The 16,140-nt window shown below is 47.3% G+C and overlaps 3 protein-coding genes across 7 annotated transcripts; 1 reads left to right on the forward strand and 2 right to left on the reverse strand.

Annotated features, from left to right (window-relative positions):
• The first annotated feature begins 385 nt into the window (after window positions 1-385).
• Window positions 386-5,414, forward strand: LOC6550563 (annexin B11). Of its 2 annotated transcripts, XM_001977905.3 has the most exons (8): window positions 386-515; window positions 2,522-2,584; window positions 2,874-3,422; window positions 3,573-3,954; window positions 4,029-4,258; window positions 4,327-4,536; window positions 4,600-4,668; window positions 4,727-5,414. In XM_001977905.3, exons 2-8 carry the CDS (start codon window positions 2,573-2,575, stop codon window positions 4,790-4,792), a joined length of 1,518 nt encoding a protein of 505 aa, XP_001977941.1. In that variant the 5' UTR covers window positions 386-515; window positions 2,522-2,572; the 3' UTR covers window positions 4,793-5,414. The 2 variants fall into 2 exon arrangements, with proteins under 2 accessions (XP_001977941.1, XP_015011237.1); XM_015155751.2 differs by lacking the exon at window positions 2,874-3,422.
• LOC6550564 (TNF receptor-associated factor 3) lies at window positions 5,023-7,600 on the reverse strand. 3 transcript variants are annotated; one of them, XM_015155244.1, is made up of 6 exons: window positions 7,136-7,600; window positions 6,560-7,006; window positions 6,345-6,493; window positions 6,028-6,287; window positions 5,855-5,970; window positions 5,023-5,777 (listed from the first exon to the last, which is right to left on the reverse strand). In XM_015155244.1, the coding sequence occupies exons 2-6, from the start codon at window positions 6,929-6,931 to the stop codon at window positions 5,469-5,471; spliced, it is 1,206 nt and encodes a 401-aa protein (XP_015010730.1). In that variant the 5' UTR covers window positions 6,932-7,006; window positions 7,136-7,600; the 3' UTR covers window positions 5,023-5,468. The 3 variants fall into 3 exon arrangements, with proteins under 3 accessions (XP_015010730.1, XP_026837759.1, XP_001977942.1); XM_026981958.1 differs by having other exon boundaries at window positions 6,560-7,054; XM_001977906.2 differs by having other exon boundaries at window positions 7,078-7,600.
• A 538-nt stretch (window positions 7,601-8,138) lies between these two features.
• On the reverse strand, window positions 8,139-15,847 carry LOC6550565 (probable phospholipid-transporting ATPase IF). 2 transcript variants are annotated; one of them, XM_026982266.1, is made up of 10 exons: window positions 15,154-15,847; window positions 12,371-12,578; window positions 12,175-12,300; window positions 11,552-12,098; window positions 11,078-11,492; window positions 10,264-11,015; window positions 9,706-10,202; window positions 8,838-9,651; window positions 8,455-8,781; window positions 8,139-8,397 (listed from the first exon to the last, which is right to left on the reverse strand). In XM_026982266.1, the coding sequence occupies exons 1-10, from the start codon at window positions 15,187-15,189 to the stop codon at window positions 8,184-8,186; spliced, it is 3,936 nt and encodes a 1,311-aa protein (XP_026838067.1). In that variant the 5' UTR covers window positions 15,190-15,847; the 3' UTR covers window positions 8,139-8,183. The 2 variants fall into 2 exon arrangements, with proteins under 2 accessions (XP_026838067.1, XP_026838066.1); XM_026982265.1 differs by lacking the exon at window positions 15,154-15,847 and adding an exon at window positions 13,175-14,052.
• Window positions 15,848-16,140: the final 293 nt, after the last annotated feature.

The raw sequence follows: 16,140 nt of genomic DNA on the forward strand, positions 1-16,140 counted from the left end.
ACGTTAAGTATTTTAGTATTTTCTTCTACCAACGAAATTCTGCACATGTTAATAGTTTTGACTTAATAGCTTAATTTAAAATTAATAAAGGGAAGTTTCAATACGGCAGATAGTTCAAAATTTTAATTTACCGCTTGTAGCTTAGAAAATATGAGGAACATACAAAAATCGATGCCATAAAATGAACTTCTCTTATAGATGTAATGATTAAATTATTTAATCAACGAATTGTTACCATCAACGTTGGCTCTTTAAAGTGCGAGTATTAAACTAATACTTAGTTAATGTAACTACGCGTTGCATATAACGAAACCTCTAAAGGTCAATAAAAATGTGACAAGACTGGCTACTCGATAACCATCGATACTCCGATTGGAAAGGGCACGCCTATCGATTATCGAATGAAAGTAACAACCTACCTGTTGTACCGCCCTGGCGGTATGTCAGTTCATAAATTCGCTTCGGCATTACAAAATACCCGCAGAGTGCCAACGTCGCGTTTTCAGATACTTAAAGTAATTAAAAGCATTATAATTTGTGGCGTTTTTTTTTGAGTATTTGTTTTCCCGAAACATGCGTGTTCTTATTGCTGTTAAACACTATTAACTGTATTGCAGACTTGTGAAATTGTAATTTTAAGACTCTGTTTATTTGTGTGCCTGTGTGTGTATCTACGGAGCAAAAAGACATAGACCGTACGACTGGTGGCGGGGTAACCTGCAATAGAAACATTCGTTTGGTATCTTTAGATACAACGATACAATTATATCTTGAAATGCAACTACTCACACATACACATACACACACACGAACGCACACCGGCACTGACACGTGTTGATGTGCTGCACTGGTGTGCGTTTTACCCATCTGTTGATTGCGACCTTGCTAGTAAATAATTACCATCTAATAAATTATGATACGCAATAGGAACCCACTTATGTATCTATGTATGTAGCGATGTGCACATGAGGCTCATTTGTATGCCAATCTTCTGACCTCTTGCTCTCTCATGTGCGCTGTTAAGAGGTTGTACTAAAATGATAACGATAAATTTCCCCGAATCTTGATCTTCGCAAAAGCATTTAAACGCACCTCAAATTTCAAGCCGTTATCTTAGAATTCACAGTGCAATAAACAGAACAAAAGAAAGATATCATGCTAGGTTTCTATGTACAACAATAACTGATGAAAGAAGGCTTTTCTAAAAAGTTGTATTTCGTGAATTTTCGAAATACCTGACTATGAATTCACAGGAATTCGCAGGAGACTTTTCGTCCGATCCATTTGTAAAAGCATGACTCAATTAGTATACATAGATACTTATGCATGCGCACGAGTAAACTTTATTGACGTGGGTTTGAGTTTAAGATGAATCATCTCGAAGTGAGTAAATTGTTCTGCTGCCTTGGAAACAGCCGGGCTTTTCCGGCGATAATGGACCGCAGAAATCGGCGAAGTCAATAAGGCCATTGTTCTGTTTATTTGCGCTGCGAGGTGCCATTGAAATCTTTTCCAAACATAGTTTCTTTGGCTTTTCGGTTGAATATTTAACCAAGTGGTAGACTTATATACCAATCCAGAATACATTGTTTATAAGTTGTTAATATCTATCAATTAAAAAGTTTTCAAGAAAGGCTTTACAAAAATCATTGCGCAAATATATTTATATACATATTCAGGCCTAGCACTTGTCTCCGTTCCCACAAAGTCAGGGGCGTCCCACTGAAGCAAAAAATTACAAATTACAAGTCGCACGCATGACCCGCAGCTATATTGCGCATACATTACATACATATGTACATATATGGGTAAAGGGAAAACCCAAAGTTTATATATGTAAGCAAGTTTATTGCGAGCCAGAAATGCGTGTACCATACATGTGGCGAAAGTCAACATTGGCGACATTTCATTGGAACCATTATAAGGTCTTTGGGGACGGCTTTTCGCAAAATTTGATTGCTTATTGGATTGTTTTATTGGGCAGGAACTTAATAAAATTTAATTTTCCATTGGATCGTATTTGCATATCTTAAAGACGCAGCATGGGGTAATTTATTTTTGTTGTAAGTCCCCACCCTAAACAAAACCGGATGTCCTTATCCTATAAATGACGTAAAGCCATGTCACTCTTAATTGCTTAAATTATAAGGCATACCCTGTAAAAATGCTCCTATCGACTGCAGCATTCCCCACTCCAACACTCTATAAGTCGAACCAATTTGATTGGATATCAAAATATACACACATACAATTAAGATCTATTTTAAGAAGAATTATTGTTTGGTTTGTCCATTAGCACGTTTTGTTGCGCAGTGTAATCTTATCGGTTCAGTTTCCGCTTGTACATTTTTGTGAACTCCATACCATATTGCTAAAAATATGTTCCCATGTGTATTATAGCCAAATAAGCGTGTTGATCATAACAACTGATTAAATATTAAAACTATACATTGAACATGTGCATGTTTGTAAATATTTTCAATTTAACGAAACGCATAATTCCTATTTTGCTCTTTTCCAGTACTGAATCTCAATCACCGGAAATTATCCACAGAATAGAATCTCCCTCAAAATGTATCCCTTCGTAAGTTTTGAATGCACATCCTGTAGATTTTAGTTATAAAAGCATCACCCATTATGTTAATGTGCTTTTTTTATTATTTCATTATATATTCACCATACTTTTTATAAACAACTTTTTGTATAACATACTTTTTGGTATAAAATTGTAATAATTTTTTCGGGTGAGATCGATTAACACATTTGGTTCAGTCTGATCCATTTTTCTAAGCGATAGATGCCATTTGTGTGAGCTCCGTGTTTAATCAGCTCCATGGAGTCATCTTGAATTGTACATTTTCTGACTTTTATAGGGTTCTGGAATGCCATCGCACCCCCCTACCTCTACTAACCACCACGAGCCACCTCGGGCGCCCTTTGGAGCTGGTTGGGAGCCACCGATGCAGCAGAACTCACCATACCCACCACCCTCCCAGCCACACCCACATCCGCACTCACAGCCAACGTCCCATATGCATCCTCAGCAGCATCATCAATATCCAGGCGGAGCTCCTGCTCCCTATCCACCCATGTCGGCACCGTACCCATCCGCCGTTCCATCCTATCCACCTTATCCCAACTCGAATCCATATCCGGCACAATACGCTCCTCCATCGCATACCCATTATCAGCAGCCACCGGTTGCGAACAGTCCCTATCCCACGAATCGTGGATACACACCGGCCATGACAGCCGGATATGATGCGGGCTATGGCTACGGAAACGGACAAGGACAAGGACAAGGACATGGACATGGACATGATCATGGGCATGGATATGCACATGGACAGGGATATGGGCATGGACAGGGGCATGGGAATGGTCAGGGGCACGCGCATCGGTCACTCCCAGCTCACAGAGAGGTTGGTCATCAAATATTGGCACTCAAGTCCACACCAATCGCATTCCCCCATCGGTAGAATTTGTTCCAGGGCGGGTTGAAAAATAACATGTTCATCATACCCATGAGATTTGAGCTCAATTTCAAAATGATATTTGCTGGTTTGTTCCAGGGAACTCCCACTGTGGTGCCTGCCGCAATCTTCGATGCCGTCAAGGATGCCCACGACTTGCGCAAGGCAATGAAGGGCTTTGGAACGGACGAGGACGCCCTGATCAACATCATCTGCCGGCGATCCAACGAGCAGCGCCAGGAGATCCAGCGCCAGTTCAAGACTCACTTCGGCAAGGACCTCATCGAGGACATCAAGTCGGAGACGAGCGGCAACTTTGAGAAGCTCCTCGTCGGCCTGCTGCGTCCCATCGTTGACTACTACTGCGCCGAGCTAAACGATGCCATGGCTGGCCTGGGCACCGACGAGGAGGTCCTCATCGAGATCCTCTGCACGCTGTCCAACATGGAGATCAATACGATCAAAAACCAGTACTTACGATGTGGGTTCATCATCCATTTGACTTATCCTCTTTCATTGTGCTAATGTGGACTTCGATTTGCCAATCTTGCGTAGTGTACGGCGCCCATTTGGAGTCCGAACTGAAGTCGGAGACGTCGGGCAACTTCAAGCGGCTGCTCACCTCGTTGTGCACGGCGGCGCGGGATGAAAGTGGTCGCGTGGATCTCGTGGCGGCCAAAAACGATGCCAGGGAGCTCCTGAAGGCCGGGGAACTGCGCGTCGGTACCGATGAGAGCATGTTCAACATGATCCTCTGCCAGAGGAACTACCAACAATTGAAACTGGTATGCTGCTTGATGCTTGAGCACTTGGGTACATAACTGACACCCCACTTAATGCTACCTTACTGCAGATATTCCAAGAGTACGAGGGCATGACTGGCCACTCGCTGGAGAAGGCCATCAAGAAGGAGTTCTCCGGCGATGTGATGGAGGGCCTGATTGCCATCTACAGGTGCGTCACCAACAAGGCCGAATACTTTGCCTCGCGCCTGCACAAGGCGATGGCCGGAATCGGCACCAATGACACCCAGTTGATCCGTGTCATCATCACGCGCAGCGAGGTAAGCACACCTATAAAGCATCATTCAAGTTCGACGGCTCTAGGATGTTCCAACGTTTTTCAGATCGACATGACGGACATTAAGGTGGCCTTCGAACGTCTGTACGGCAAGTCCCTCAAGAGCTGGATCAAGGTAAGGTGTATGCCATTCCACTACGAGTATCTACAATCACATAAACTTCCGCTTGCAGGGCGATACTTCGGGCCACTACAAGCACGCCCTCTACGCCCTGGTGGGTGAACAGCGCTCCTCTTAAGAATCTCCGCATATATATGTATTATTCAAACCAAATCCGACGTGAAATCAATTATTCGAATATGTATTATCTCCGCTATGTATTCGTTCATTACATGCATACAACATACACGCCAACGAAGCCAGACAATTATGAACCACAACATAGACTATAAGAGCTCACAAGTAATACCTGAACGGGATCAGACATTTGATACCTCCTTAAAGAAATGAACCTGGGAACCTACGGTGTTTTATTAAAAGACCTTTGTATTTAAGCGCGTGCGCAAAGACAATTATTATGGAAGTTCCTCTGGGAAGTCACTTGTTAATCGTTTGAAACGACTAGAGCAACGAACGACGAACGGAGTTTCTCATATCCTAGCAAGTGACCTCGGAAATGTTTGCAATAAAAGCTATGCTTTCTACCGACTTCGTCTCGACAGTGCCTCAATGTGACTATTGCCTTCTTCGAAAACAGCATTTAAAACTGCAATGACACACTAGAATATACACATATTGAACCGATGGATCGATTGTATTCACTTATACACTATATACACATACTCGTGTTTGTAAGCGGGTTTTTTAACTGCTAGTTCGCTCTCAATGTAATAAATTATGACATATGTATGTGGCAATCATTGATGGCATTTTTCCCTATCGATCCTGGGTGGGCATGCGATCCTGCATGGCTTTTATTTGAGAACGCGAACCTCGATGAACATGGAATCGTTGCGAAGATAGCTGCGACTGGTGATCACCTTGTGGGGTATATGGAAGTACTGGTTGCTCTGGATGAAGTCGTCGCTCTTCTTGCGCACAAAGATGGTCTTCACATAATCCTCGGCATCCGCCGCATTCGAGCACTGATCCCGGATGATGATCTCGGCCTGGAGGCGGCAGGGCCAGGCCAGCAGGGGATCGTACTCTCCGGATAGCACATTCAAGCAGGCGATCATATTCCTACCCTTCCAGGTGCCCTTGCCATTCAAGTAGATGTCCAGCTGGTGGGGGGTTCGATGTGCATGCATATAAATTCCATATAAATCGTGCATCCAGCCAAGATTCGACATCAACTCACCCGTAGAGCGTAGCCAAAGGCTTTATTGGAGAACATGGCGCTATGGAGAATGGTGTCGTACTGCTTGGACTCTTCCAGTTTTTTCGAGTAGTCCTTGATGCGCCAAATCAAGTGTCCTGCAAGGCGTGGCGTTAGATTCGAATCACTAGACTGGGCAGAAGGCAGAAACATACCCCTAATATTCTGGACACTGGCAATACGCTGCTGCATGGCCATCTGCGTCTCCAAGTCGGAGATATTCTGCAAGGTCTGATGCAGAGCTCTATCCAATTTGTCGCAACGTTCCTCCGTTTCGCAGACAATGTTCTTCACATTCTTCACCTCGTAGTCCAAGGTGGCCTGCTTCGAGGTCACATAGTCGCTGTTGCCTAGCTTTGTTTTGATGTCCTCGTTGATCTGCTGCAGGAACTCCTCGATCTGAAAGAACTTTTCCCTAGGGATTTGTTTTAGGACGATCACATGGTTCCACTTGACTAGCCCAGGAACTTACCGATTGAGCCTCTCGTTTTCAAAGATCAGCTCCTCCAGCTTCAGGATGTTGTCGTTCAGCTGGTTCTGGTGGCAGGTCACGTCCGCCGAGAGCTGGTTGACCAGCTTTTGGGCCTCATCCAGCCGGGACTGCACTTGCTCCTTCAACGACTACGATGCGGATGGGTAACACATATTAAAGTGTAGATACATCGACATCAAGCAGCACTAACGCACCTGTGTGATATCACAGCAGTACTGGACATCCAGCTGGTTCTGTTCGATGGCAAAGGCCTTGCGGCTGGTTTCCTGCTCCGTCTGGCAACGCAGATCGTCTATCGCCTTCTCGGTCTCGCGGGTCCAGTCCTCGACGACCTGGTTCTGCTTACGAATGTTGCCCACATCGGTAATGAGGTGCAGGCGCTGTCGTATCTCCTCGTTGAGCACGGACCGAATGGTGGCCACGTCCTGCTCGATGACCAGGAGACGCTGATCCGACTGGCGATCGAGGCGATCCAGGCGATCCAGGCGATCCATGCTGACACTCGTGCGCTGCTCGCTGCCCAGATGGTGCTGGTTGCGGGGACACTCCTTCAGATGGGATCGCATCCGGATGCGGGGGATGAAGGCCTGGCAGCCGTTGGGACACTCCTCCAGCACCTGGCCGCAGTGGATCAGGTGTTCCTGCAGTCGCATCCAAAGGGGAGTAATGTAATAGTAATCAAAGGTGTACTGAAAGGTTGGGCGATTATAACCGTGAATGTCTGGGCATCGAACCATTCGTTGCAGAAGAGGCACGAGGACTTCTCATACTTGACTATGGTCGTCGACTTGGGCTGACTGCCGTTCTGGTTCTGTTCAGCTAGCTCCTTCCTCGACGACGACTTGGTCAGAGACATTATTTGAATTGAAATTGAAATTGAATGGAAACTTTCGATCAGCGAATTCGCTGGTGCCGCGAGTTCCACCCTTTGCACACTAAACTCAGCCAAAAATGATTAACCACTGCCTTCGGCATAGTCATACGCGGCACACACGGACGTGGCTCAGATATAGCTCTGCACATGTGTTGGCATTAGGGCGTCCATGGAATCTACACGACAACCTCGAGTTGATAGCACTGCCATGGTGCGATTACCACTATTTCGAAATGCCAGCGCAACCGATTCCTATTGACCACTAACTTGGCACCACTCTGCGTCGACCAGGAAACACAGCCACCAAGGGTCCACTGAGATCGTGGCCGTCACCAGATCTGCCAGAGAATGCGACTATATGTGCCTATATATGTATATGTACCTGCAAGTGCTCATATCTCCCGTTGAGCAAACACATTCGGAATGCGAGGCAGATACCATTATCAATGAACACTTTTGGTCTTCCCCGGCCACCTGATAGCAATGTAATGGGCGGGAGTGGGCGTGGCAGTGGCTATGGTCGACCCAACAGCTGCCCTACGTGGATCGCCCTACTTAGGGCAGCCAAACTGGGCCAGCGGCCAAGCTGTGATAAGAATGGGGTTTCGTTTTATGCCAGTTTGGGTTAAAAGATATCAGCTCATCAGATTGGATGCAGTGGAGGACCGCTCGCATTTGGTGGGAACTAGACGCTTTTCCAAGTGTAATGGCACCCAGTGAGTCGCCGAGATAATGGTAAACATGTTATCAGCATAAAATATCGTATTCCTAGTTGATTGCGAGTGGGGGAGCATGCGATTTCAAGGTTCTGCTGTAGAAAATGGCTTTAAATCAACCGAGTTTCAGGCAAACTTTCAACAAAAATGTGTTTATCTAACAAAAAAAATGTATACATAGGGGGCAATAAATAAGTTATGGGTATAAAAACTATAGCCTATCGTCGATTACAAGTACGTGGACTCGAACTTCTCGCGCATCTGGAGTTTCCGCTGCTTTCCGGGGAAGATGCTGAAACTCCTGATCTTGAGCGCCCTCTGGAGCATGCGGATGGTGTAGTCGGGCACCAGGCAGGCCACAGAGGTCAGTGTGATCCACAGCCAGACCGGCAGTGAGGCCAGCAGATTGTTGTAGGCCCAGTAGATGTCGGTGTCGTAGTCCCTGGAATGCGACACATTACATTACATGGAACCATTACATGGAAATGGGAGCACTCACAGATTGATAACGTTGTAGATGACCGTGGTGACCACAAAGCCCAAAATGGAGATGATAATGGTGAATATGTACCAGAAGGACAGGTACATCGACTCCAGCCAGAGCTTCAGGTTCACGACAACCACCACCGTCCACATGAGGAGGGTGCCGAAGCAGGAGAAGGCCACCGTCTGTCCGTAGTTCAGGATCACGTTGTTGTAGTGGAAGAGGCAGAAGGCGAAGTAGAATATGATGACGCTGTGGTAGATGGCAAACAGGACCCACATGAGGAAGTACGGCCAGTGGAGCTGCTTGTTGTCCGTGTTCTTCTTGTACAGCTGCGGCGTTCTGTTCAAGTGGCACGGTTAGCGCGTCAATTTTATGGACTATTGCATAGAGGTTACCTCATCAACGTGTCCTCGGTGTACGGCTTCTCGGAGATGGCTATGAACAAGATGGGCAGCGAGGTGTATATCACATTGTACAAGGTGAGGAATAGCGAGTCGTAGACGGAGGAGGAGGAGAACAGCGTGTGGAACTGGAACAGGAACATGATGCCCATGAAGACGATGTTCTTGTAGAAGAAGTACAGCACCAGCAGCGACAGCCGGACACTGTGGTAGTGGCCATGGACGAGGAGCAGCCTCTTGAGCATGCAAAACTTGGCAAAGGCAAAGTCCGCACAACGCGCCGCCTGCCTGCCCTCGCGTCCCATGATGCCAATGCCCACGTGGGCCTCCTGGATCATCGACACATCGTTGGCGCCGTCGCCAATGGAGGCCGTGTTGTAGTTCTCGTTGGAGGACTTGATCAGCGACACCACTTCGCTCTTCTGCAGCGGACTAAGGCGGCAGCACAGCACCGCCGTGCACTTGACAGCCACATCCCGGAACTCCGAGCTGGCCTCGGACAAGGCCACGCCCAGGCTCTTGCCGTCAATGAGGAGGGCGCACTGCTGGCCAATGCCGAAGATGATCTCGCGGTCCAGGGCGTTCAGGTGCTGCAGCATCTCCTCCCTGTTCTTGCAGTCCATGATGAAGTACTTCTTGGCGTCGGGTGGAATGTGTCCGCAGGACAGGGCTATATTCAGGGCGGTCTCCACCTTATCGCCCGTTAGCACCCAGATCTTAATGCCAGCCGCCTGCAGGGACACCAGCGTATCGGCCACGTCGTCCTGCAGCGCATCCTCCACAGCGGTCGCACCGAGCAAATCCAGATCTGTGCACAGAAATGAATATCCATCGCCTTATCAGGAATGCCACTCATACTCACTGCTCTCAATCTTTGCATAGCACTGCTCGCTGAGCTGCTTCCGGTTCTCGAGGGAGCTGTTGGCCTGTGCCAGCTCCGCGAGGAAGTCCTGGTACTCCTGCTCGGTGATCAGCCGCCTGGCGATAGCCAGTGTGCGCAATCCCAGTCGGGCGAAGTCACTAATGTGCGCGTCCGTCTTTGAGACCAGATCGGCCGAGCTGTTGGCGCAGAGTGGGAAGACATAGCTCTCGGCGCCCTTGGTGTAGATCCACTTGCTGCCCTCCGCATCCCGGACAATCACGCTCATGCGCTTGCGGTCCGACGTGAACTCCAGGACATGGAGGCGCTGGAAGGTCTCTTCCCTGGGCTTGGCGAACGGCCGCTTGTAGTCCATGTGGGGCGGGACAATGCGCACGCGGAGTGTTTCGTCGTCGTCTCCGGTGTAGACCATGCCCAAGTTGGCACACGCCTCCACCAAGGCCTTCTCGTCCGGACTGGAGGCCTGGTAGTCCAAGGTGCTGTGGAAAGGGATGTGAAATCAAAGCAGCTGGCAGCTGGTCCCACAATTAAGTCACGTACAATATGAAGTCGCGGATTTCGTTCTTCCGGCGCTGAGACTCAGCCCGCACCAGGATGGTGGGCTGTCGGGTGAAGGTGGGCGCGGCATAGGATTCCCGGGAGGTGGTGCTCGGGGAGCGAAAGAGCACGCTGGCCGGCGGGGTGCTGGTGGAAACCGGGCTCGTGAGGTAGGCATTGGGTGCGCCATAGGAGTGGGCCCTTCGGTGACCCGGCGCCGGAGCATTGGGCGCCTCCCAGGACTGTTGCAGATCCTTCTCTGAGGTAGATCGTCGGAATTGCAGCGAGATGGGCCGGAAGTTGGGTGCCGCCTCCACGCCGTTGGTGGCCCCATTGGGATCAGTCTGGTTGACAGTGGTCAGCTCGCTGGCGGCACCACTGTGCATCCGATTGGAGCGCGCAAAGTTGGGACTCCGCTTGACCACCACCGGACGCCTGCGAGGCTCCACGTCATAGCCGTCGTCGGAGACCAACAGTGGATTGACATCGGATGAAATGGTCGTGGAACTGGCCCCATTGGGATGCGCCGACACCGAGTTGTCGATGGTGTGGCTCACATTCAGCTCGCTCTGCTGACTAGCATTGTGGCTCTCCTCGGTGATGTCCGGAATGGAGTACATCTGCGACGGACCCGACTTGGTGGCCGTCACTGGCTCCCGTTTGGCAGAGCCCGCATCCGCCTGCTCCAGCGATCCGGAGGCCACCTGCACCGTGTGGCATATGGACAGGGCCTGGAAAAAGACGCGCTGACTGGCCTGCAAGGACCAAGACATTTAGTGGCATTTAATATACTTGTATAGCGTTAGAAGAGACTCACGGAGAACTTATTGATGTCGATGAGCGCCTTGGTCTCCTCATCCTCCAGCCGCGTCTTCTTAAAGAGAAACTTGCTGCCACTTATCGAGCACTGCTGGAAGTTCATCTCGTTCTTGGTCAGCGTGCCCGTCTTGTCCGAGAAGAGTATGTTGATCTGGCCCAGCTCCTCGTTCAGATTGGAGGTGTTGACCACGCAGGGCTGATCGGTCTCAGGCTCGTAAAGCTCGAGGTCCCACTCCATGAACCAGCTGCCGATGACGCGCTGCAGCTCGATGGTCACGTAGAGGGAGATGGGTATCAGGTAGTTGAACAGGATCAGGAAGGACAGGTAGTCCTGCAGGAACTGCTTCACACTGTAGCTGTCCGTCGCGTCGCCCAGATAGGTCAGCTTGGGTATCACAAACAGTTCGTTGTACCTGCGAATCGAATGAATTGGATGAACCCAGGAGGAGGATGCAGCCCAGGATGAACGCACCTCTTGAGGAAGTAGAGCAGCGTGACGATGGCGATCAGGGCGACCAGGATGACGATCAGAAAGCGGTTGATGTACGTCTCGCTGGAGGCGTTCTTGTTCCGGGTGAGCCGGCTGTTCAGCTGCAGCTTGGAGATCATGCCCGTGTAGACGGCGCAGCCGATGACGCACTCCGTGTTCTTCACCCGCGATCCGCGGAGCAGGACATTCTCGGCGGACAGCGGGAGCACCCGCCCCTCGCCGCCCTTCAGCTCGATCTTGCCATTGAAGCTGTACAGGTCGGTGGTGGGAGTCTCGCACTCGATCATGCCCAGCTTGTGCATCTCCGGCAGGTCGACGGTGGGCAGGTCACGCGGCACCATCAGCGTCTTCAGGTTGGACTCCCCGTCCAGGTTCGCCGTGGTGATGAAGCACTTGCCGTGCGGATCGGTGGACCGCAGCAGCACGAGATCGCACGGCACATCGCAGTCCCGCTCCACGACGATCAGCTCTCCGGGAATGACGTCCTGCGACTTGATGATCGCCTCCTTGCCATCCCGGATGACAGTGACTAAAGTGTTAAAGGATTAAAAATGAAGCCCTTGTTTAAATCGAATCGGATTTGTAGCAGTTTGTTTTCCACCCACCTGGCGAGGAATTGACCACATTATCGGTTCTATACCGCAGGATATCTTCATATCCTTGCTTGGCAGCGGTCACCGCGATTACAAATACCAGGGGCAAAAGTGAGGTCATCGGCGAGACTGGACTATCTGAGAATGAAAGAAAGTAAATACGATATACTCGTTACGAAGGAGTAATAAATTACGAAACTATATTTACCAATCAAGAGCGATATAATTGTCATAACCAGGAAGTAGAAATTCGCAATGCGGCGGAATTGCTCCAATAGATTTTGTGGCAGGAATGTGATGAGTGTGTATTTGGTGGACTTGATGCGATTCTGGCCCTTTTGTCTTTTCCTCTTGGCGTCCTGGGGGCCACCGATTTGTATTTGCAGACAATCATTTCCTGTACTAACTCTGGAGCCCTAGAAGGTAGATAATCGATAAGTAATATAATAAACTAGGGTCCATCGCGAAATTATGATTGAACAACAAATGATAGAGATAAGCTATAGATAAGAACTCGAACTATCAGCAAATTTACGAGTTTCGCTATGAATCAGCGTCCATTTTTGGCCAGTGCCTTTTGCCTATTGCCTATTGGCACCGTTTGTTAAATTCCACAAAATGTTTATTATTAAGATTAATTAACCCATTCCAGCAGAAGAATGCCCATCAGGTTGTTTGTATGGCAAGATACTGCTAAAATGATCGATGGAAACGCGAGTAACTAGCGAATTTAACATTAAATTGTAATTTGAAGAGATTCCCGGAACACTAAATATTCCAGAGCTAAACCTTACCAACAGAATAACAATAATAACAGAACTAATATGCATAAAACTAAACTATAAACTATAAAGCTGAAATATCACGCATACGCCACATATGCCAGATGTAATCTTATAGCAAAGAATCGCACATTAAGCACTGATAACTCTTGAAGTGGTGACCAATAAGCACTTCCTGTGCACTAAAAGGAGAAGTACCAAAACCCCAACACAAATTGACCCACACACACCTTGTGCCAATTCCAAAGGAATGCGTCTTTGAGATGAAAGGATTCCTGATCCGCCCACGGTAGCTGGCGATGGGCTCCAATCCGATCTATGCGTCGAAATCCGCTCAGATGGTCATGGCCAAAGAAATTCATGGTTCATCATTCCAGGATTGGCGCATTTGGTAGCGGTGTGACCACGGACGCACCCAATCATCGCTCACAAAGCTTTTTCCCGATTTTTCCGGACAATGGAAAATGGTTTTTCTATTTTTCGTAGCTTTTGTCGTACTGTTCTCGTGTTTTGGGGCAATCACATTTTCAAACACCTGCTTGTTTATGCGGTCACTCGCTATTTGGCTATTGTTAATTATTGTTTATTCATCGACTTTCGGTCGCACATAGATCTTGTACGTATTATGGGAGCTTATGGTAATCCAACTAGCTAACTAGATATGTTAGGATGTTCAGAGCGCACTGCTGTTTACGTTTATGGAGTCCAATCACAAGTAGCCAATGGCTTTGGGCATTTGAATACGGTCCACCCTAATGCACATACACCCATTTGTATATTTATCGACTTATTCTCAGCACACTTAAGTGTATAACCTTAAAACGATGTTAAGTGGGCAATTTTAACACTTCAATTGAACAGTTCTATGGTGCACGTCCACGACCATTGAATCCACATAGTTACACACATCGATTTCTTCTACATTTGTACTGTGTATCAGTGCCTATTTGCATACGAATCTACATAGACAACATCCACTTGCACTTCACACTGCGCATCTATCTATTTCACATTCAATGTCCTTCCGAGATACATCTGTGTAGATACATCTAACTACTAGCGGATCGCAAGAGAGCCGCGTGATGTGCGCCAGTGCAAAGCCGTTCTCGCACTGAGAACTCGATCTGCATTTCTACGGCTATTCGGATGCCATACCTATACCCATACCCATACCCATACCCACACCCATACCCGTACCCGTGCTCAATCCCATTCCCATTCCCATGGCATTTCCCATTCACAGCTTCAAAAATCGGTCGTTCTGCCGCAGCTTCACATTCGCTTCGAGCATCCAATAAAAAGCTCGAAACTTATTGACGTCGTCAGTAGCGACACACGAAGAAATTCAGGCAGACATTCGGCAACTAATAGGTTCAAAGTGCATAGTTAATTTGGCGTACTGTCAATTCGATGACGTCCCACTCAAATCAAATCTCACGAAATTCAATTGCTGAAGATCTTGCACTGACTTTCTCATTAAACCACTTTTACTGAACATTTGAATTGTTGCAAAAGGAAGTTCATTTCCAGAAAACTTGGGCTTATGTACTTTGGCAGTTGTTTATCTTTCAAGCAAACACAAGTTAATTATTGAAAAGTTAAATGTAGATAGATTACAAAATGAGTAAGTAAAGTACCACACAGAATTTTTGATTATGTGTCAAAACAAACCAATTTTAATTCATGAACATGGCACTTTTACGTACATCATAGGTTTCTGCTAAGTGGGCCGAACTGCTTATAAAAATTCCAATAAAAAATGTGAATTTTCATTTCTTCTTATTTTAAAAAGGTTATATTCTCCACATATTGTTTAAATAATATAATAGCGCAAAAGCCAACACACACGATGATCATAAAAGTCGGTCGCGCAATTTGAAAAGGATACAACCCAAATATTTTTAAAAACCAACCATTGGAGCAGATTAGAAACATGTTTGAATGACTCAGGATTTCAATCCACCCAGAGAACTGTGCGATGGAGTTCTAAGATAATAAAGTTGCAATCCACTTTATCTTAGCGACGCTATCTTTTTCCACTCGCATATCGACAAACGAGGTTGCTTTATAGCTGCTTATCTAATATATAGAAATTCGTTGACGGCTTTGGAGACACACGCACATAACCGAAGAAAACCTTAACACTGTTCACTGTTTGTTCCCGTCGGTATTACACAACATCATCGAGTGTCAATTTCTGAGGACTCACCCTTTTCTGAAAAAGTCTCTCGAAGAACTTGCCCATGATGATCCGTTGATTTTATCCACTGCGATGGGCCTAAATCCTTACGAGGTTCATGTACGATTGCTGGGTATTTGGGGACAATTTGGTGACACCGACGCAAAAGAATAACATAACTGACTAAAACTGACCGATTTCTGTATCTCTCTAAAATACTTCGCTATCACGAATTCGTCGTATTGCTTATCGGTAATAACAGTTTTTTTTCGTTTTTTTTTTTTTCTTTTTTCTTTTTTTCTTTTTTTGAAACCAATAGCCGACTAGCCAGGTAATCTCTCTGCTAGATTCCGACGAGTTAGGTATTTCCGATCAGTTTCTTATAGCCGAAGCGCGCACACTCTCGTTCAGGAAAGACCAATCCACTCCGAGGTGGAAGAAGTAGTGTTCCATCGAGTTAGCATGATTGTGGCACTCGGTACCTCATTGCTATGATGGGTGACACACTGCATTCGAGTTTTCCTTTTCCTTTACTTTCAGTTCACAACGCACAACGTGCACATTCATGGAGGCTCCGTCTCCCAAAACGTACTTGCCCAACTGACATCCGTGCCAGAGTAGCGGGTCCATAATCCCATATCCTCACCCAGTATACGGCGAAAGTATTCTCTTCATGGAGCAGCTACTCTGAAGCTCCATGGAGCAGCGATACCCACCCATATCTATCCGCCTGTATGTGGACTGCCAAAAAACTGATAAGATTATGGGTATATCTGGGTGCCGAGCACCTCAGCTGACTAATCGGCGCAATCGGTGCTCGGGGCACATTTGAGCGACATTTGGGTGGCGTGTTTCCCACTTGGCTTGGGCTCACTGTAGCCAGTGAGTATGTGTGTGTACACATATCCAGTCGTTCGTCACCAACCTGAAACTCGTATCCAAACGCAACAACTTCTCGTCACTTTATGGTCCATGAATTTCGATAAGAGCTACGAATTTCGACGACTACCAGGGGAG

The sequence above is a fragment of the Drosophila erecta genome, unplaced genomic scaffold, assembly GCF_003286155.1.
Source record: "Drosophila erecta strain 14021-0224.00,06,07 unplaced genomic scaffold, DereRS2 tig00000126-arrow-pilon, whole genome shotgun sequence".
In the NCBI taxonomy this organism is placed as follows: domain Eukaryota; kingdom Metazoa; phylum Arthropoda; class Insecta; order Diptera; family Drosophilidae; genus Drosophila; species Drosophila erecta.